We start from the raw sequence: 22,616 nt of genomic DNA, 5'->3' as shown, positions 1-22,616 counted from the left end.
ATTCTGTTATTCAGGACTTGATTCATTCTACGCAGAATCCATACAGAATATGTTATATTTTGAAATTGGTTCCAAATCGCTCGTTTTCCGACTTCTTTGTAGTAAGGAATTATTTCACCCGAATAAACATCCAGGCAAGAAAATATAATATGGATATCGAAGACTTTGGAAGCATCTTGTCACTTACCTCCTTTCGTTTACTTCAGAAGTGTTATTTTCAGGATGCATTTTTCAAATTCTTAACTGTAAAAACAATCGCATATTTGAAGGTTGGTAACGTTCTAAGTTTTGAGCATTCAGCATTTTAACAATTCGAAAATGTGACCAGCGCCCCATTTTTGGTAATCTGTTTATTTTCTCTCTTGCTTTCGAACTGGTCAATCTCACGCACGAAAATCACGCGGGCAAGTTCACAACGAAGACAGATCTCAGAATAGTTGTACATTTGCTCTTGACGCGTGTCTTATACCGACTCGCAAGGTATAATTGGGTTCACGGTAAGGTCGAAGCATGAAGACTGCATCCAGTCGAGCACAACATCGTTATATGGCACCCTTTGTACGAAGGACTTATACTGCAAGGATCGAGAAGAATGGAAAAAGGGGAAAAAATGAAACAACAGCCAGCTCGAAGCGGTCCGCGAGTGCTCGCTTCATCGAGATGAAACTTGTACATCAGAAGTTTCGTCACGTTGTAAATATATTATTGCGATTGAGGCTTATCCTGCACTTTAGCCTTCGCATATTTTCGACGGAATAAAAAAAAAGCTAAAAAAAGCTAAAAAAAAAAAAAAAAAAAAACGACGAAATGACTCTCGAGGGGACGAAAAACCCGATGCCTGAACCAAATAAAAGTCATCTTCTAGCGTAAAAAGAGAATTGGACGTGGTAGAACGAGCAGAACGCTGAGGGCAAAGCGCGCGTACAAATCTGCACGACGAGCATTCGTTTATATTGGATCTGGTGAAAAATAAGCAGCGAGGCAAGATCCGTGTCCGGATGAATAAAACTGAAATACATTGGCAAATTGCTACCGTTCACGGAAATGAATTTTTAATTAAATTCAGCGACGGGTGAAAAGAGCTTTTGCATTGCGTGCAATTCTCCCGGTACTACAGCTTATGTACAGTAGTATATATATATATATATATGTATATATATATACATACCTAAAGCAAGTCAAGATGTTTCGATATGCAGTCATCGAAGAGGATGAAAAGGCTCGGAAATTACAACTGCGGCGATTAAAAATCTCCAGATTAAACGTCTCGCGTTCTGAATGACGTGACTCATCTACCCCTGTAGATGTCTAGCGAATATTTTATACAGAGAGAAATGCCGACGGACGTCATTCGTCACGTCGAACGAAGTGACGAAGATTAATTCAGTGGGCTTTCAGATTGGCATAATTGCATTACAGGGACGGTAATTCATCGATGAAAAACGGCGAAGAACTCTGCATGCATCGAGAGAAATTTTCACATTCGTTGTTAGTGTACACTCTTTTATAACTTTTTTCATTTCCTACCTGAACCCGAAAATATCTTTCTCGGTATAAAACGAACAGCAGTTCTCCATTATGGACACTAGTATTTTATTTCGTCGCTTAACTGTAGCGATAATTTGATGTCGATGCCGTAATAAATCGAAGTTGAGGGTTCATTTGACTGAAAAAATTTAGTCTAATAATTTAGTCTAAAACTAAAGAAACTGATTTAGTCTTGCCATTACTTGAAAATGTAATGTAGTAGTGAAAACTATACATATAATCATGCTAAATACTTGACAGCGACACATAGTCTTGTAATTCCACCGTTATTGAAACCATTATCGCAACAAATTCGAAGTAAAGCATGTCAAGGGGCGATTTGACAGTTTTACCACAAGAACATAGTATTTTTCAACCAATCCAACTGGAAAAGTTTTCTCATAACGAGAAATGAAAAATGTCATTTTCACAATTGAAACAAAAAAAAGACAAACTGCCAAATCGCCAAATTGACATGACTTACTTTGGAGGGTTGTTTCATCCACTTAAAGTGTTTAATGGCGAATAAAAAAAAAAACATATGGTTTAGTTCTTAGTCTACTATAACATGTTGCAAAAGGAATGAAATCGGAGCAATTGACCTGGGATACCTTCCCTGTTAGTGTAGGTACAGGACTCACTTATTTCAACTTCCCACACGGCGAAGAGTATCAGCATGAAGGTTTACTCGGCACGTTCGTGTCGGCGAAGTGCGATGGCTCGGTTCAAATGAAACCCGAAAAACGTCCTCCGGACTCTTAATGCACACGCCTTGTAAGTTCGCATACGCCGACTTGTTAGCGGGCACGAACTTCTACGCTGGACGTAATTGCAAAAGAGAGAAGTACGAAAATGTTGGCAAGATAACAGGAAGAGCCTCGCGGGTTGCAGAAGCGGGGTTGAAAAACCGGAATTTTATGCATTTATGCAGTGGCGTGACACCTGCAGCAATAGCCTCAATTTCAGAGCAGGATCGCGTTATGCATGATGCATTGTGGAGTTCGTTAATCAGCTACCCACATGCGACGAAATATCCTTTGGAAACTACTATGGATCGACGAATTGAAACGATTCTTTAAATTGTAACACGGTTCCGTCCGTGGAATCGGACTCATCGTTTCCATGCTGGGCTGTAAACCATTCTCGTTACATGACGAAACTGTAAACCGACCAAATTAACCCCTGTTACAAATGGAGAAATTGTAATAAAAAGTTTACGTCGTGTTGGGAACATCTGCTTCATAAAGGAAATGTCACTTTTACAGTTGGTACAATTATATCAATTACAAACAAGATGGTAGAAGGTCTGAAGGTTTTGGATTTTTCGGAAAATATTTCATGATGATGGTAGTAATGTGGAAATTAATTAAATATCATATGTCAATAAAGCTGATCGATTTTTGTGAAGTTACGAGTTTATCGTTCAGCTGATTTGCGTTTCTTTAATTCGCAAACTCTTCAAAACATGCAAAAATCTATTTTATCGAGCGAGAAAGTTCGCATGAATATTAGTTGTACGAGTTTCTGTAACAAAAAACCTTCGTTCTTACAATCAAATGGAGAGTCTATAAACCTTACGCTGCACATCGGACCCCAGTGCGACATAAGAGTTATACACAGTAGGTGTTCAGCGTAAGAGATAACAGTGATTGTAGTAAGGCCGATACACTACCAGAAAAAAGCCCAACTTCGCCCGAATATCGAAAATCATTAATTCGTCTTTCACCATCATTAATTGCTGACAGTAAAATAACTCGTCGTATCAATTATAGCGTTGACTTGTCGTCTTTAATAGTCTAAAATCATTAAGTTGGAACGAATCACTTCTCGCCAAATGTCAAAGTGAATTCGTATACCGATCCTCCTAAAATGGAGCGTTATTAAAAATGCTTATACGTCCCACCAATTCGCTAATTACAATTATTTATCAGAAATAATTGCCCAACTTTTCATCCTTCGTTCGTGAATCTTTTTCTTCTCGTAAGACGGTAATTAAAAGTCGATTGCAATGGTTAAACGACAAGTACGTAAAGGGGTTCAACGACATTAAGTAGGTACGTAAATATTATAATTACGTGATTAGATTACGGAAAAGGTTCGATTTTTCATCAATACTACGGGATGAAAATCAATTCCGGATTCAGTTCCGAGGCGGGGAAGATGTTTTAATTGAAGGTTAAAAAGTGGAGCCCGCATCAGGAATCGTGCAGGCTGCGCAACGCGGAACGCGATGCTGCGCTCAGCGGCAATGACCAGAACTATCCCTGCCCTTGCCAAGGTCACCGTTCCCTGACCAACCTGCGTCGGTCCCCCGCCCTTTTTTGGGAACCCTTTCCACTCGGCGATCCTCAACGGCCTCTCGCCGTTCCCCCGGCCTCTCCTTCTCACAATTTGGTCCTTCTTTTTTTTTTAGTCCTTATCGGTTTGTACTCGCGGGGCAATATCTTTCGGGAGCTGGATTGTCTCGCGAGGAAATTCGATGACGGTGAAATTTTATCGCAGCAATTTACGATACTTTTATATGAAATATCATTATGATAAACTGAAATTGGTCTCTTGGTAAACATGAAAAATATATCTACGGAGCGGTTCATGCCGACTGGACCAAATTTGAACACGTCAGGTTTGATGCGATTGAAAATTTTTTCAGGTCGAACAACTCTGTTTTCAAACAATGGTTTTTGAGTTACGAATATTCGAATATTTTTACAGTTTCATCTTATTTCGAATTGAGATTCTTTAATTTTTTAATATTAACGTTTCGTCCTTTCGGAAATTTGACTCAATGAAAAACAAAGATCAACTTTACTCTATGTATAATTTTAATACGTTCGTTGATCAGACGAAAATAATTGAGTATTTTTTTTTCTAGTTTTAGAATTGATTTTTGAGAAGCTTAAATTCTTTCTCGAAGTGTTGAGTGAAGTCGGAAAAGAAGACGATTCCCTTATGAAACTGTTCTTGAAATACTCGGATTAAAAAAACGAAATCTTGTCGAGAATTTTGAAACACGTGAAATGATATGTGCAGAAATGAGTGAATGTTGAAAACAATTTCATTCGTACAAACATTCAATCTGGCGAAGAAAAGAGGGAAAAAATAGGGAAATATAGAAAAAAAAATAAATTAAATACTTCAACTTTGAAGTTTACGTGCAGAGAATCATCCAAATTTCGTAAACTTGTGTGAAAAGTTGCTGCACTGTGTTAGCCAAATCGGATGTTTAGCCTATTGTCTAAAATTGATGAAAAAAATGGTTTGTTTTTTGTTTCGCAGGAGCAAAGCGTCGGAAAACTTGCGTGCGAATGAAAGTTGCGTCGGCGGTGTCGGGGGTGGTGGGGGTGGAGGTGGGCTGGGAAAATGGCTGAGAGAACACCTCGGAGGATCGAGAGGAAGCCACGAGGTTAGCTCCGGTTCGGTGAAACGGAACGTGCAGAGCAGCGTCGGCAGCGTCGGCAGCGTCGGCAGGGAAGGCGTAGCCGTTCTAGGGGGCGTTGAAAAATCGGCGCCCAGGTTAACGTACGCCTCGCAAAACCTCTACTGCAGTCTGCCACGCGAGCACGGTCGTTCCTTTCACAATGGCGCTGCTGTGCGGAAAGTAAGCCCGGTCGAAATTCAAGGCCACAATCGGCCGCGGTCGAACGGTGATAATTATTGGGGGAAAAACACGCCGCCGACGCCCGTTCCGCCGGTATTAAAACGCGGCGGGCCTGTTTACAGCAGCGATGGGAAGAGCATGCGGCGCCGGAACCGCGACCGTCGTCGACACTCCCTGAACGAAGCGCAGGAGGAGCGGATTATACTCGCGGGGCAAGGAAATCGGTGAGTATTTGTTTATTTATATATATTGTTTTTTTTTTTTTTTTTTCAACATTTTTGCCGATCTTTTTCACAGAGATGCTGCAGATAATATTCTGTGGGGATAAACCGCGAAGTGAGATATGATTCGTTGGAATAATAAATTAGGGATTTATTGATCGATTGATTTATTGATTGCTTATTTCGTTTATGCCGTAGTGTGACCATAAGGCAAACAGAAAATGCAATAGTAATTGAGGTGGCGATGGTAACAGTAATAGTAGTAACAGTGAATTCAAATATACAGTGCAGGTAGAGTGCTTAACAATGAAGTAATAATCGAGATCAGGATTTGTAAATATAAGATTAGGAAAATTAGAGCGATAGTTGCTTGTAAAGTTGTTTATAATTTAATGTAATATAATATAATATAACGTAATGTGACATAGGGAGAGAGATAAAACCGTGTGAAAAACCTCCAACAATGTCATTCGCAGTGACATGGCGAACGCGAATGAAACATCTAATATGTATGAAAGATGAACACGAGTAAGTAACGCAAGCTCGGATATAATTAACATTCTTAGAAATGTTTGAAATTATTAAATTCCGATGCTTTTCATACGGGTATAAGCGTTTTGGACTGGCTTTGATCGTTGACAAGATTCCCAAAAATTACTCTGAGGAACGTTTGAGAAATTTCTAAGACAAATCTTTCATACGATCTCCGGAGACCTCTTTACCTATGGTGAACGAAATAACATCAAAGAAATTGGAATCGGATGAAAAAATCTGGAGCTTAATAATTTTTGATTGTTCGTATCATGAAACTCTGAAATTGTCGGTATCTCTGTTTGTGTGAAGGACGAGCTTTATCTTTATTACCAATAAAATCGGACAAATTATACCTACGTAATGTTCAGCGTATGAGCTCGACGAAAAAATTTACCCAGTTGATAAAGGAGAAGCCTCGTACAGACTCAGGTTCTTGAGCCGATCGTTAGTCGCCTTGGTACGTAGATGTTGCCGATGGTGCGACAGTCGCGTTACTGGATCTTGTAATTAAATACGACTAATTAACGGTTAGCTCGAGAGGAGGAAGGCATTCCCACGTGCTCCGTGTACGTTAGAGAAGAACTCAACTTCCGAGTTCCATGGATTTCCGTGACTTTTTCCTTCCTTCAACGCACGCGTTACGTAGGATGTGACATATTTGGCCGATAGGAAAACTGTAAAGTGCCGTCCAGTTGAAGGAAATCGAGAATCAATTCGTGTGGTCCTTGGTCCTTACCGTCAATTTAGATGCTCGATGTATAAGGTATACGTGCACTTGTACCTGAGTCATGATTCGAAGCGTTGCGTCGTTCGCTTTCTTCGTGTACACTCTCCGCTCAATTACAAGTTTACAAAGTAGGTACCATGATCCAAGTCCACGGCATGCAACATGTTGCGTTTAATTGCTACGCAATTAAAGCTTGTATATTCGAGTTTTTGTGACGCGTAACGACTACCGTAACTCGCGATTAAGTCGCACGGCTTGTATATAAGCGAGCCACATCCGTACTTTGGCAAATATTACTCACTAGCCGATACTTGAGCCTCTTAGAGGATGTAGGTATATAAACCTTAACGGCAGGGACTTTAGGAGCACTTCTGGATCCCGAAAGAATTTTTTACAATGGTTTTATTACACTCGCTATATACTATGGCTGTCTCTTAAAGTATGTTTAGCCAACAGTATACAGGAATCCTTGGAGCATCTTTGGTCATAGCAGAAGCATGCGGTCAATGTAAAAGCTGTTGTCAAGGGTGACAACGGGCGGTATAAAGTGACGCAGAAATAATCGGTTTCAATTACTTGGTAAAAGAATTGGAATACAGCTTTCAGATAACCGAAGGTATTATCACAGCTATGTGGCAAGTTTTGTCGAAAAGAAGTTCTATCCTCAAATGGTCTTTCCAACGGGACGTATGTAACAAACTTTACCTTTCGTTGGATAGACAAGTACATGCTTGTAAATACAGTGAGAGAAATTGAAGCCGAGGTATTTTTTAGGACCGAAGGCGCGTGCGGATGAACTTTTCTCAACCAAGACTGCATGTCCGGGGATAATGTAACGTCCGAAGGTCGCCCGGTCTAGAGTCCCGTCGTTCGATAATACCTTCCTGCCGAAATGAAAGTGCCTCGGTACCTATACACGTAATACATCTCCAACCCACATATAATCTCCATACATTAATACCTCAAAATAAAAACTGACACGTTCGTCGGATTCGAATTCCGTAATATTCATGAACAACCGCACAAGGAAGTAGGTGCAACGACGGAAATTTTTTCACCACGGAAAACCGATCTCTTTAAGAGGAATGAGGCACCATAGACGCCACAGAGGTCAACGCGTATCCTGATCCCAGTTTCAACGACTCGCAACCTCGTACCGTTGGCATGATTTAACACCACGACTCTGGTGAACTCGCTCCGAGTCGTAGGGAAGATGTAATAGCTCTGCGTCTGGTATATCGCTTAAGTGTGTTCCCTTCAGGGCCTTTTGCCAGAGTAAGCCTGTACATAAATGCAGAACCATGCAGTCATCGGAGCTGCAATTTCAGCCGTTCAGAACCGATTCAAGAAGCAGGTGTGTAGAGAGAGCATTTCAGCACTAGTATAAGTACCCTGGGAATCGTTTAGGTCCCTTATTCAGTTTTCAATCAGTTCATTTTGTTCTTATACCATACATGCATACATGAGCCAAGGTGGGTTTCTTTCACGTGATGAACACCCCAATCTTTTCCATTCTTTTTTCACCAGGCTTCTTTTTTACTTCGCGCAAGCTTACGCGAAGAAGATTTTCGTTTCCGATCAGATAACAACCGCTGCAAAAGTTAGACGATTTCACACTGCCAGTTTCCAAGGGCGCACCGATTACTACTTCCAGTAGTATCTTTCTCATTGATTTGGATTTAGAGAGTACATGTTCCTTCGTTGAGTCTGGTCAGGGTGAGGTTGGAGGACGGAGGAGAGGATCTTTTCCCAAACTTTTTGTGACCACGACGAGTACTTAGAATCCCTACATCAGCGGTCTATGGTGGTTCGTTAAAATCGCATATAGCGGATATAATCGACACACTACGTGTGTGAGAATAATAAAAAGAGAATTTTTACTCCTTGGAAGCGGATCTCCTCCGTTAACTCCGTCCCATTTACCGCGACCGGCTTCGCCTGAAACGTATGTGTGTGTATGTGTGTGCGTCTATAGGAAGAATTCCCGCATACTTCGATAACTCGGGTATGGGTACGGCGATAGGAGGACAGAGGGACGCCGGTCCTTCTCCTTAGACACACCGAATGCATTATACGCTTGTAGTGTGTATTGAGGACGAAGGTATGGAACCCGGGTGCAGGAGTGGGTTGAGGGCAAAAGTACGACATACCGCCGGACTCGAGGAGGCGGTAATGTATTCATCGAGCAGTTAGTGATATCTTCGGGCACCATCACCTCGGCCACGGAGCTGGATTCTCGGCCCTAGACCTTCACCCCCCCCCTCCCCCCTTTCCTCATCCGACCCCTCTTGGACCTCAGCTCATACTTTCCTGTAGGGCTTAAGGCGGGCTAAATATAGCCGGGACGTTGATATAAATAGAATAACCCTGCGGGACCAGATACCGGGGTCATTCTGTAGATGCTTTCTTTTTTTCATTTCTTCTTTCTCGCTTTCCATTCGCTTCCTTGCCCCCGGTTATCTTCCTCTCACTCTCGCGCGCTCTCTCTCTCTCTCTCTCCCTCCCTCATCGTTAGATATACCTTATACTCAAAGCTCGCCACGGGGGCCCTCGTATCGCTGCATATCATGCAGCCTCCGTCGAAATTTGAGCGGTGTTGTTTTTACGGTGAAATGCACACAGCTGCACATGCGCTGATGCATGTGAAGACTTGTTTAAAGTAGGTAAACGAATTGATCGAACAACACAAATCCCACCCCATTGTGATTCGTATTGTTGTCACTGCCACTAATTGTGTCGTTTTCTTCATCATTGTTACTGTTAGGCCAAGGAAATGATCCTAGATATGTGAGCAGAATCCATGATCCAGACGTCTGGTGCTTTTATTGTTATTGAAGACAAAAATTTGATCTAACGTAACGAAATAAGCAAAGTAATGCATATTCTGCAAAGTAGAGGAAGTTGGATTCTTTCAAGATTTCCTTATTACATTCGAAACGATTTTTTTTTTGGCTTTTCCGACATTGACGTAGGTATATTTTCTGACAACATCCATTAGACACATCATCCCATTATCGATATACGATAACATCCCTTGGTTTTTTTTTGGTTTATTTAACGGATGGATTATATCGGATAAACTACCAAATCGACATATCTAAAAAAAATGCGTGTCCAGTGTTTTCCAATGTACATGACAACATATTACAGAATGAAGAAAATTGACGAGGTACAGCTCGGGTACCTTTCTTGTTAGTCGCACGTGAGTGACATCGAGAAGCTGGAGAATTTCGTACAGCACGGTCCTGTCCTCGAGGTATCAGGGGATTACCGCCGGTGACATCTTGGACCCGGTGAGATCAGATGATATCCTTGGCCCCTCAGGCCCCGAGGCTCGTGGCGCGGGCGCTCCGTCCCCCTCTATCTCCCTCCCTTCCTCTCTCTCACTCCCCCTCGGTCTCCAAGTCTCTATCGGGCCTCCCGCACCAAGAGACATTGACCCCTCGGATGGGCCCCGGGGTCCTTGGAGACGTCGATGCAACCCGATGCCCAGTGAACCCAGGAGGGCAGAACGCCGGTCGTCGCGTTGCTCGTAATCTCGCCGTGAAATCGACCCTCCGAGGTCACGACCCCGGCGTAAAATGGGACTCGCCTTCGCGCGCACTTGCGTTTATCCGAGACTCGATCTGCCCGTTGAAAAGATTTTCACCTGGTGCGACGGTGAATTATTCCGAGTAATAATAGGTGCAGTAAAAACCTTTGGCTATACGTCGAACCCGTGAGTAGTCTTCTTCTCCAGGCGCCTGAGGTAAATAGGGGATAGCATATTGCTATTGTGCAGGCATGAAAGAGGTCAAATTTATTCACCACTGCAGGTAGCATCTCCATTCGATGATTATATATAATTACGGTGAAATCGAACGTTAGAGACCGACGGACATCACCCTGAAGTATGTGTGAGGTCAAAAATTGAACGTAGTGTTATGGCCTGTGGAAGATATCTCCGTACGATGCTCGTTGTAATTAAGTGGATTTTCTTTTCAACTTCACTCTACAAAAATAAGTTCGCAAGCGGATTATTTGACTTTGTATACGTTGAACACACTATATTAGCTTCTTAAATGTTCGTATAATGTAGTTTTGAACACGGGTATTTATGTATACCAGTATCAAGGGATACAAGAAGTGCGTGAAATCGCTGGCTCAGATGAAATTGGAGCACTTATCATGATAGACATTGAGAAAGAGCATATTTCAATCTTTGAAATCCATTTGTTTAAGCACGGCGTAAGAGTATGGCGAACACGACGGGTGTGCTTGTATTTATTCGTTGAGAGAAGATAAATCGGGGTACATAAAAGTGACGCACAAGCTGCTTCAAGTGTTACGCTTGTTGTGAGATACTTTTTCACAGGAGTTATACCCGCGAGTCGTGAAGCACTTGGAACGACTTTTACCCGTTCGAGTTCTTCGACTCATTGGCCGCGCTTGCGGTCCGCCAGTCAGGCGAGGTATTCTATCGAAGGCAGAGAGCAATGTTCCGCCAGTGTATAATTAGGAATGATGATAACATGCTCAATGGGGAAGACGAAATATTGACAGCCGGACACAGCATAGGCGGTACTTGAAGTCTTGGTGCCCGCCAGAGCACGAGTCAGACGTCATAGTGAGCACCGTCAGCAGCGATCCTTGAACCTCCGGATGGAATGCAGTGGCGACGGCCCACGCCATTCGATCCCGGTACGTAGGTACGGAATCCTCATCCTCGGCGGAGAACGGACCTCACGGACTCCGAGGGGTAACGGCCCGGCGGACACGACGTGAGGCTTGATCTTGTTCGTGGAGTGATAAAATACGTACCTACCTATCCAATCCCGTAACGAGGAGCTGGCGAGAGATTGTAGGGACCGGATGGAATTGGGAGTCTGTATCTGACGTCGAGTGGGCGGTAGCAGGACTGTTTTGGGAAAGATAAGTGCAGCAGGACTTCGGAAGTCCGGTGTGATCGTTTGAAATTGTCCATAGACTGTGCGACCTTGTCTCTCATCGCGAAACGGATACAGACAAACAGGATATTGTGACGTTGTCTGTGAAAGATTGAATGTTGGGAACATCCTCGAATACTGAGTGCGCAAGTCGTATTCAGATATTACGGAGCACGCCTATCTTCATTTCGCTGACAGTTAGTCCGATTAATCGATTCGTTCCGTCGCTGGCGGCGATGTTTTCGCCATTTTCGTTTTTCGTTCAATAACCTAGAGTTGCAGGTTTCAAATCATCCATAGTTTTTACTCAGCCAGCGTTTTATTTCCATTATTCTCTGACGTCGGCTTAAGGACTGCACCATCACGGGATCTAGTCGATTGCCGAAATGGCGGCGGCCTCTGACGAAGACGTTTCCTTACCGCGCAATGCCCAGTCTCAAACCGACGGTTTGGATACGGGATCAGAGGCCAGGGATTCGAAAATGCAACTGATGAAGATGCTAACGTTCGCAAACGACGTCGTTGGTCCATCAGCCAGTCCCATGCACTTCAGCATGACCGTCGATTCGTTAAACGAATATGTGAACGAGGACAACTCGCTGGAGAACGGGAACGAGGTAGGCAGAATCAAGGATGAAGCGAGAGAAGACAGGGTCGAGGATAAAGAGGTGACGGAGGAACAGGATATTGGGCCAACGAAGGAAGAAATAGAAGAAGAGAAAGAGGTGGATGAGGAGGAGGAAGAGGAGGAAAAGGAAGTGGAACAAGAAGAAGAGGAGGAGGAGGCGGAGGAGGAGGAGGAGGAGGAGGAGGAGGAGAAGGAGGAGGAGGAGGAGGAGGAGGAGGAAGTGGTGGAGGAGGAAGAAGAGGAGTCCGAAGAGGACCACCGTTATGTAGAAGAGAAGGTCCTTATGGACTACGAATTCCCGACCATCAAAGATATCAAGGTCAAATCAGACACCGATCTGTCCAAGATTCCATCAGAGGTACGACTGATGTTTGAGCCGATCAATTCCAGGATCCGGTTAGGCAAGCTGCGTCCAACCTCTTCGAATATCGCGACATGTTTCAGATCTATGGGGACAGGAACGCGATGCTAACGATGCTACGGGAGCTGGTGAGCGGTCGACCGAGTTTGAGTCTGCGGAACAAGTACCTCGAGTTCAAGTGCTTCAGGCACCTCCAACTGGTCAGAATCCGTAATCCCTGCTGCATTCGAATCTCCTGGAGGTTTTCTAACATCTGACTGTATCTCAGACCCAAGTAACCGGAAGCCCGCCGATCGATGACGGCTCGAACCTCGAGGATGAGGCGGAAAGAGAGCGATACATGCATTTTCTGGGTTTCTACAGAAAGGAATCTGAGAACTTTCGCGCTCGGGACGATCAGATCAAGGCCGCACTAGATGTCCAACGCGAGAGAGTCAAGGAGAGGCTGTCGGCGGATGCCGAGGCCTTCGGTGATCTGACCTCGAGGGAAAACGCCGTCGCGGTTGATCTGGTATTCGCCACGACGGGACGCCGACTCACCCAGAAGCGCGTCGAGGAGATGATACGCCGACAGACCGCGCGGCGGAAGCAGGTCGCTCATGCTCGGTACGTCTTCATTCGCCAGTGGTACAAGTTCGAAGAAATCGACGCGTGGATTCGTCGGCTCGAGACCCTCGGTCCCGGGATGAAGATCAGCGACTACGAGGCCGACTTGTCCGTAAATCTCACCGCCAAAACTAAGATCGACGAGCGTAACAAGGAACTCCAGAAGGCGCGAAGCAGGTAAGGTGCGGTAAGGTCTTCCAACTCGCTCGATCGGGACTTCGATCCATTCGCAGCTTCAATCTTTCTCAGAGTTTGCGGCATCATGGCGGCCATTACTCACGGAAAGGTGAAACTCTCGTTTTTGCACGACGAAATCAAAGGCGAAAAGTCTCGCCACGATCAAATTATTGACTTGGTATACAAACGCCGCGAGGATCTTTCGGCCATGCGAGCTCAGCTTTCGAACACGCGGAATCGGTATCTGAGGAAGCGGGAACAGGCTGGACTGATGCTGGCTACGTGAGTGGTTCCTGTCCCTCGTCGACGATCGTAACACTAGTTTACGATATTAACGGACGTGTGTTTCACCCCTCAGACCTGTCCTACGAGAAATGGAACGAGTCTCGATGCTAAGAGACTTTTGGAAGGATCAAGTCGACCATTTGCAGTCTGAGATTAGCGAGCCACAGTCAGGTACTGACGAGAAACGGACGCAGCTCAGGGAGGTGATGCCATTTAGGAAGAAGTCGAAGGCTCTCGGTAATCCACCGGGTCTCTTCTGATTAGCTCCACTTGTCGTCCACTTGTTTTTTACAATAACGAAGAAAAATATAACATTGAAAATGAGTATGGATCGATTCGCCTAAAGATCGTTAACGTGCAGTGACGCAGTACAAAGAGAATGGATTGTCAATTTTTTGGTACTTCCAGAAGAAGCGAGAAGACCGGTACTTATCTGCGTTGCAGTTCAATAAATTTCAATGTTCGTTTTATCAAGCTCTGAAGATCTCGTTGTACTTTGTTTCGTTGGTGTACATGTATGTATATATTGCGCATAGAGTAATGGCTTGATTTTACACGTACATTGCAGCGATAAGGTATGCGGATAGGCTATACGTCACCAGCGTGGAGCGGACAACTTAATATAATACATACCTTAAGAAAGGGTGGGAGAGAAGGAGAGCCGAATAATCAAAAATTTATCAGAGATCAACAGCAGCAACTACAAGAGCCAGGTGGTGCCATACACGCCGATGTAAATAATAAATTAACCGTGTGTAGCGACAACGAGAAAAGTCATTCTTCTTTACTACCTATAGAGACATACCTGCCTACCTATATGTGTGTGTAGTAGCGCTACTCTGGTTCTCGATCTTCGCGAAGCGATTGTACCTCATCGGGAACAATCGATTAACCGTTACACAACGATCAACCACTACAAGTATCCAACCTCCGATACTATTTGGCTGATATGGAATATCAAAACGAACGCTGCAACTGATGATTGAAAATCGCCTGCAACAAATTTCGATTCGCCATAAGCATACGCGATTGTTTACACGTCAACATGTCCAACAATAATAATTATTAGCGGGTTGGATGGAATAGTATTCCTGATTTTATTAATACTAAAACACTTAGATTTGTCGAATGTTACAAGAGTAGATTTGTACAAGGATATCTCGAAACAACTCGACGCAACTCAGTTTTTATGGATGAAGATGAAGGGAATTAATTTTTATGTATCATGTCAGGCTATTCCAACGGCCAGACATCTTATTCACGCAGAATTTCTCACGCATTATTCGTCAGCTGCAATAACATTTCATTTCACAAGTATCAAAACTGAGTAATTAACGGATGACAATAAAAGTCCATCAATCCTGCTATGCGTAGAGAGCTCGTTGTTGGACGTTAAAAGAGAATGTCGCGTTCTTGGGCGTTGAGTAACCGGCTATATCCGTTCGTTATACGAGATATTACGTCGGGCTTATGGACATCGGGAGTAAATCGCATAAGCACAGTAATTGAATTTGTATACCATCGCACTTGAGGCATGCCAGTGCATCTTTCACACGTTGTGTTTCAGTCACAGGACGACATCACACTTCATAGATACCGTAACAGGAACTAATATGATTCAATTTGTAAAAATTCGTCACTGACATACACCTGCTTCCTATCCTCACTGAAGTAACGAGTATTCAAAACACACGAGTTCGGTATTCACAAGCGAAAAGAGACACACTGCAGGTAACGGGTACAATGTATGTTGTGAAATGGTCAGGGATTGATGCCAAGTGTGATACAAATTTGACGGATGACATGCTATTCACCGTCGGTAAATACGTGATGAAAGGCAGGGAAGAAACCGGCTCGTAGTACAGTACAATGACGTCACGCTGCCGCATTGGTCCCGCTCTCTTTCGCTTTTCGTCGGTAATGTTCTGCTAATCGTTTGAAACATACTGGACATCTTCAAGCAGGTACATACCTAAGAGTCTGTCTAGTGCCGCCATTTTGTGTCGAGAATGAGTTGCGTGTATATATGTTAAAAAATGAGACGTGGTTTTCCTGTCGAAACAATCATGGCGGCAAAACCTGTTGAAACAGACCAAACATGTACGAAGTGCAAGGATGCGGCGGCCTTTCTTGAGTTTTATGTGGAAACCTTCGACAAAATCTGGAATATAACACAATGCGGACGGTATTCTTCTGAAAGTGACCCGTGAGTCGGTTGGATGTAAATAATAAATATTGACACAACCCTTGGACTTTTGTGTACCAGCTGAGAAGAAAAGCTCTCCTTCTCTTTCTCGGTCCAGCTTGTACGTCACTTGATCCTCTGGGCATTTACGACTCCTTACACATGCATTGTAATATGCTGCACGGGAAGCTGTGCATTTCGAACACCTGCCTTATCGGCCATTGCAGTAAATATCAGAAGAGCGTGTAATCAGGCTGAGCCTCGGGCATCGCGTTGTAGTTCCTGCGCCAATAATTGTAGACGATCGCAAAGTCAGAAGTAAAAGTGGATCGGACGCTTTGAATTACTGAGACTTGAGGGAGTAAATTGAACTTTTTGTCTTCGATTTGGATCCGATAACGATTCGTATTTTTCTGCTCTTTTTTTTTCTCATCTCACGCTTGTAGGTACCATTAATTACACACGTCTGTGACCAAAAAACTGCAGAGGTTTCTTATACTGTTTCTTATAGATTCACACGCACTGAAACCGGGAAAAATATACTCAAAAAGTTCCATCGCGTCAGATTTTTTCTTGAACTCGTGTTTTTAGTTACATTTAGAGTGAAATTTCTGTTTAAATCGAAATTTGGTATCCTATTATTGATTCTACAAATCCTACGCAAAAGTGATTTCTAACTTTTATTTAATATGTATCAAAATGAGACTCAAGAATAAATACAAACTGGGAAACAGAAAATGGAAAGTCGAAGCGTGTTCGGAGAAGTATCGAAGAGAGGAAGAAAGGGTTTCATAGGTGAAAAGAATGAACACGGAATGTTAAGTAAATTTCATGAAGAAATTGTTTGTTTAATTTTATTTGGAAATATTGTTTAGTTCGTTGTATTGAAATCGTGGTTTATCATTATTGTTATGATTTTTTTATGCAAACGCCTTGTATTAAAAAAAAAAATACTCTACGCGAAGGAGGGAAATGGAAGTCATTTTTGGATGCAGCACACTCGAAAGCATAATATTTACCAAAAACATCTCATGCAGCTGAGTAGAATGTTTTTTTTTTTTTGCAAACCTGTGTAATCATATCATATCGTGGTCAATATAGGTTGAAATTTCTGACTATGAGATCAATCTTTGTCCACATTGGTTATTTGTAAGAAATTGATTTAATTACTTATAACCCAGGTCCGTATGTTCGGTTCGTGAAAATTCTTACGACCCCCTGAATAATCAAGACAGTTTGTCGAAAATCGAAAAGCGTACAGCGTTAGAGCAAAGTAATTTCAACTCGTATCGCCTTTCAACATTTCAGTAGCTGTAGATTTGTTTCAACAGAGGCCGCATCGTTTTTAACTCTCGCAGACGTTTAATCGAGCGTTAACGGTTGTGCAATCGGCCAAATCTCGCTCTGCCATTTGACTAGCGACAGGCATTGTTCTTTTCTATTTTATAATTCAGGAGCACTTTTTTGTATGTTTCTGTTTCTTTGCTGCGTTCAGTTTTTCTTTCTCGCTCTTTTTTTTTCTGTAACTACCCAGTGTCAGCTCATCTCAAGAGTTATACGGCAGGGCCGTATTCTTTACTCGATGCTAAAGTGTACATTCACGTTATAGAGCTTTAATTCGAATGAACTATGCACCAAATCCTGCAATTTTATACTAAGTTAAACGAAATGAAGATATTTGCATTCTCAATTCGATATTCCACAACTACCGTAAACGCGAGTATAGGCGTAACAAATTGTTGGTAAATATTTTATTCCCTGCAAAAAATAATCATTATTCTTCGTCCCTCCAACGACTTCGAATCGGTGAGTAATTGCTCGATGCCAACATTTTACGATACGATTATTACGATGCATGAAAAATTAATGAACATGAGTGAAAAAAATTTTGAAGACAAAAACGAAATAATAAACGCAGTAAAAAAATACACGTGTTGAACATGCGCGGTGACATGAAGTCTGATGCAGGCTTCGAGACAAATGAGCTTCCAGCTTATGGTTACACTGTTTCTCAAACTGCAAACAAGAAAAAAGATAAACAAGAAATGAAGATATCTGTTTCGAGGTGTTGCAGTTTTTCCCTGAAAAGTAAACGAACGTTTGGTTATAATTGCAATAATTAGTTACAAGTATTTGGGGAGGGGAGTTGTGGAAAAAGATTAACCGAGTTTTTTTTTTTTCTCACGAGAGTCGTAATTTAAAACTCTTCTGCGACTTAAACATGCGTATCGTTATCTTAAGTAAGCTTTTAAGTTGCACCATGGGATTTAAATAGATTTGATTTCAGATCAAGTTTCACTTCAGGAATTAGATAATTGTAATAGACGTATTTCAAAAATCTTGATTCATTTTTGTCGTATTCTCACCAAGTTAACGATAATTTTAAATTATTCATATTATCATTATCATAACCTCGTCGCCAAATTTATAAGATGGTAAAACAAAAAAAAAGGTGATTTTTTTAAAATCAGGTTGAAATTAAAATTAAAATGTATCTTTAGTCACTTGAAGCGTGTTTGTATCTAATTAAATCGTACTCATTGTATACTTATTGCTATCGAGCAAAATAATGAAAGGTAAGAAATCGTCCACGAGGAAAAATATTCTAAAGCTACGACGAGTATTCGAAAGTACAAAGAAATAGTGCAAAGAAAGAAAAAATGTAATTTCATCATGGCAGCTCCTTAACCGACCGAAGAGTGAGAAAATCATTCGTGGCGATTTGTGCGTACCAAATGCCCCTAAATTACTCATTAATCACGTGAACTAAAATTCCACCTATCACACGTTTAACCGTAACTGTTATGCTTGAACCAGCGATGCGTGCCTACGTCGAAGCGTTCGTTATATATGCCGGCGAACTTTGTAGCTGGCGACGAAAAATAAGCCTCATGGTCCGAATAGTGTTGGAAAAATCCCGACTCGTAATTTGGTGTCTACTTGAAACCCTACGTAGGGTTTAAGAATAGTAAAGTAGATTCCATTTCAGTGCAATCTCATACCCTACTTTGAGGCTAGAAATGTCCGAAATTTCCCGATTTACCAAGTTCAGGCTCAAGGTAGTGTCTGTTTAGAACCTCCTTTAACCCTCCAGAAACAGGGTTGAACCTGCTCGTTTGAAACCCTTCTCTAACGCTCAAATTCCTACCCCGCTGATAAAGGTCCATCGATTCTGATTGATCATGATCGACGTACAAAAAATATGATTAAAACTTATGAAATCAATTTAAAATCCCGACGAATAGGAATTGGTTTACACATGCGTTTAATCGTATTTTCTATTTATTCAATCAGTTAAAAGAGATTCAGGATATCTAGGTTCAGTTTTCCTCAAAGTAGGCTTCTATAAGCCTCGGTCGCGTCAAATGTAGCCGCTAAATTTCGACTCGGGAAGTCTGTTTCGATACGCGTTGGTTGTGATCACACGAGTCAACTATTCCGCAAGTTTATTTAGCCTGCGGGTAGCCAAGGTCACGGTTAATACTCCTATGATAGAAGCGAGACTGGCGTTCATGGCGCGTTGAAGGAGTTTATTAATTATAATATTGAGGAAAAAGGACGAATAATCCTTGCGCGTAAGAAGCGCAAAAAATCGTTCAAGGCCCCCTGTGGAATTCAATGAACTTTTATCAACGGGCAGGCAAAGCTGCAGGAGACTGCCGCCGTTATGCTGCCTCTGTTATACAACTTCTCGCCGAACCGCGTAATTGGTAGGTAGGTGGTACTGTAGGTACACGTAGGTGTCCATCGATGAGGGCCTCTGCAAGAACGACGGGACTTTGTTATAAAATTTTTCTACCGATTCCTTAAACGATTTCTTTCGACGTTAGACTCGCACGATCTTACAAACGCCCCGAGGCCGTATCCTCGAATATCCATCTCTTTGCGCAACAATGCCTGGCATCAACCTCTTCGGCACTAACCACTTCACTAACACTTTCTACACCGATTCATCCTACCGGTATTACCACAAATTGAAACAACTTGTTGACTTATCCGATACCTCCTGCCGTGTCCAACTCTCATCTCGTTTCGTCGCAATACCACAAAACCCGTTTCTGATGGTGCAAATCGATCGATTCACTGTCAATGCTTGTTTCATTTTCCGAGCTAGGTCAAGTGAACGATTTATCGATTACGTGCCGTTACTCAAATATCGGCGAGTTACGTTAAAGAAATCCGGAACCGATGTCTACATTGTTATTTTTTTTTTTTTTTTTTATATTGAACTCTATATTGCGCAGACCGACGATAAAATTATACGTGACACGAAGTGATAGGTTACAGTTATTGCATATTTAGTCTACGCGTGATTCATTATTTTCATCTCAGAATGAATAATTATTTCGAAAAACTTGTGGGATCAATATTTTCATTTTTAATACGAGAAAAATAAACAAAATATAAAAATAATCGAGTTTCTCCTAGCACACATTATTTTTCTTACAATCAGAAAAAATAATCTATAAATTTCTTATTTTCACGTGATAATATAAAGATTTATTATTCCACTAGAGACCAACAAGTTAAATCCATTAATAGTTATCAACAATTGGAACTTACAAAAACTGAGTTACTTTAATGTAAACAAGGTTTTTGTGAACATTGATAATACACTCTAATGCCTAGCTGCATCTCGACCGAAACCGGTGAAATGTTTTACCAGAATTTTCATCCCATTTTGAATCGTCTCTTCGGCATCTTCGTGAGCTCAACTCTGTAGGAAAAGTATGCGTATACATATGAATATAGTTGAAGATATTCTACCGAAAGGAACGACGTACAGTCATCGAAAAAAGTTTCGGCACGTGGCTGTCTTTTGTTTTTTTTTTCTTGCCTTCTTTTTCATCTTACTATCACTGTAAAGGCGGTAAAGCGCACGAGGTTGCTTCAAGAGACTGCAGAGCATATGGACTTCGCTTAATGGCAGACGAGAGTCTGCAACTTCTTCTTGATAATAGTTTTTACCCGGCAATTTTTAGCTGCAGCACGCGCCTATTCGTCGCCGTCTCTATAATAATATCTTACACGATACGCGCCACGTGGAATCCGTTCTTTTCTCAATTTCTTGCCGGTGTCGATGTACGCGTGGTTGCGCGTGTGCGTGTCTGTTACGCACGTGTACAGTTTCGCATACATTCTGCTCACACCTTCCGACTGGTTATAGGTGGGTATACCATGCAAGATATACGACTGGGTCTAATGGGTTTCGTAACACCATGAATTTGGCTTTATTTCAGAGCCGGTTCTCATCCGGCTTGCACTGTAAAAACGTACTACACTATCGAGTGGCTTTCCGAAGAAGCGTTAGATCATCTCTAATATTCGACGCTTCAGTTCCATGACCTCTCAGTCATCGGGTAAAGAGAGACAATTAATACGACACCGTTCACCGAGGTCATTGACGGTCCATTTTCTTCTTATCTTCAAGAGAAAATTTCACCAATCTGTGAAGAGTGAAACAAGCCAAGGATTCAACGACCAGTCTGACCATGCGAAAATGATCACGAAGATAATAAGAAGAGTGTTTCGACAATGTAGGTATAGACGCATAGCATGAAATTCTAAGGTGGGGGTCAAAACTTGGAAGGGTCGATATTTCAAATGGCCGTTGTATCGAAATTTCAATCGTGGGAAGATAAAATAATGAAAGATCAAGATTTCGAACAAGTCATCTTTCCTTATTTTATTTTCGCATGTTTGAAATTTTAACATATCGGCCATTCGCAATGTTGAACCTTCCAAGTTTTTACAAGCACCGAAATCGTTGTCTCCGCGACGTTGCCGTTGTGCTGGTTTTCCGGGTTTCGAGTGCTGTCTCTTGAGTGGAGCTACCCTCTTCAGAAGTAGCGTCTCGAGGACTCTGTGTGCCGGGTCTGAGGCCTGCACCCCACACGTTAGTGTTCAACTAGCCCCTCGGTTTCAAGAAACAACCAAACAAAACGTGAATATACAAAACAGAGGGTAGCCTAAGTTGCAGAAGGATGCGATACAGTTTGTACAAGCAACGATGTCTCGTCTCGAGTTGTTCTTACAATTAGCCGACGATGGAAGTAAAAACGTTCAGGGTACTGCTTCTAATGGGTTCTAGGCTGAATCGAAGGATGAACTGATTCCGAGCTTTATACGTTCAACTGGCAATAAATACTTGCTATACGACTGGAGGTCAATTAAACCGATAGCGAGTCGATTCCCGTCAATGGTGAACGGCGAGTGACAATCCGGAGGAAGATCTTCGGTCGTTGCAGCGAGAGGCTCTATCTGTATAGTAGCTCCAATTATTTTTCCATCTTAGAACCATTAATCTATTATCCGTAATACCTACATCTGACCGGGTAAATTAATTTCCATCAGATAGTTCAGTGAGGGAAGAAAAAGCGGTGGAAAAAATTATGGGAGAAGCCCCGTTGGGCTAAACGTATATACGAAGGGCAGGTCGGTAGCAGCCAGGAAAGAAATGACTTGTCTATATTACAAACCGGCCCGACCACTTCCTCAACGCCTCACAGCCATACGCTCCAAACTTCAAACTCAAAGAGTCTCGACTTCCACAGTCTAGGGTGAAGCCCTCCAGGGTATGCTGGATCATTTATAGCCAATCCATGCCGTATAGCTTCATCGGTCGTGGAGACTTTGCCTCGGTCACTAAAGTCCTTCGACGCAACCTCTGTGGCACTTGCCAGGAGGCATTGAGCACCTGCCAAAATACCACAGAGACTGCAGCTGTCATCGATTATTGACGGTTCTAGGGTTGGGATCAACGTTAACTACGAGTCAAAATTATCAACCAAAATATCGTCACGTTTCTAACGAGTTTCAGTGTTCAATTTGGAGTTCACTGC

The 22,616-nt window shown here is 42.4% G+C and overlaps 1 protein-coding gene across 1 annotated transcript in view; it reads left to right on the top strand.

Moving 5' to 3' along the window:
- Window positions 1–4,092: 4,092 nt before the first annotated feature.
- The window catches only part of Shrm (shroom), a 152,506-nt gene continuing 133,982 nt past the window's right edge, over window positions 4,093–22,616 (top strand). The window contains exons 1-2 of the mRNA XM_046610014.2: window positions 4,093–4,145; window positions 4,804–5,349. Coding sequence (XP_046465970.1) covers window positions 4,093–4,145; window positions 4,804–5,349 — 599 coding nt within the window. The remainder of the gene's footprint in view (window positions 4,146–4,803; window positions 5,350–22,616) is intronic.

The sequence above is a fragment of the Neodiprion pinetum genome, chromosome 2 (genome assembly GCF_021155775.2).
Source record: "Neodiprion pinetum isolate iyNeoPine1 chromosome 2, iyNeoPine1.2, whole genome shotgun sequence".
NCBI lineage: Eukaryota > Metazoa > Arthropoda > Insecta > Hymenoptera > Diprionidae > Neodiprion > Neodiprion pinetum.
The sequence above is the reverse complement of the archived record's forward strand: the minus strand, read 5'-3'. Positions and strand labels throughout refer to the sequence as shown.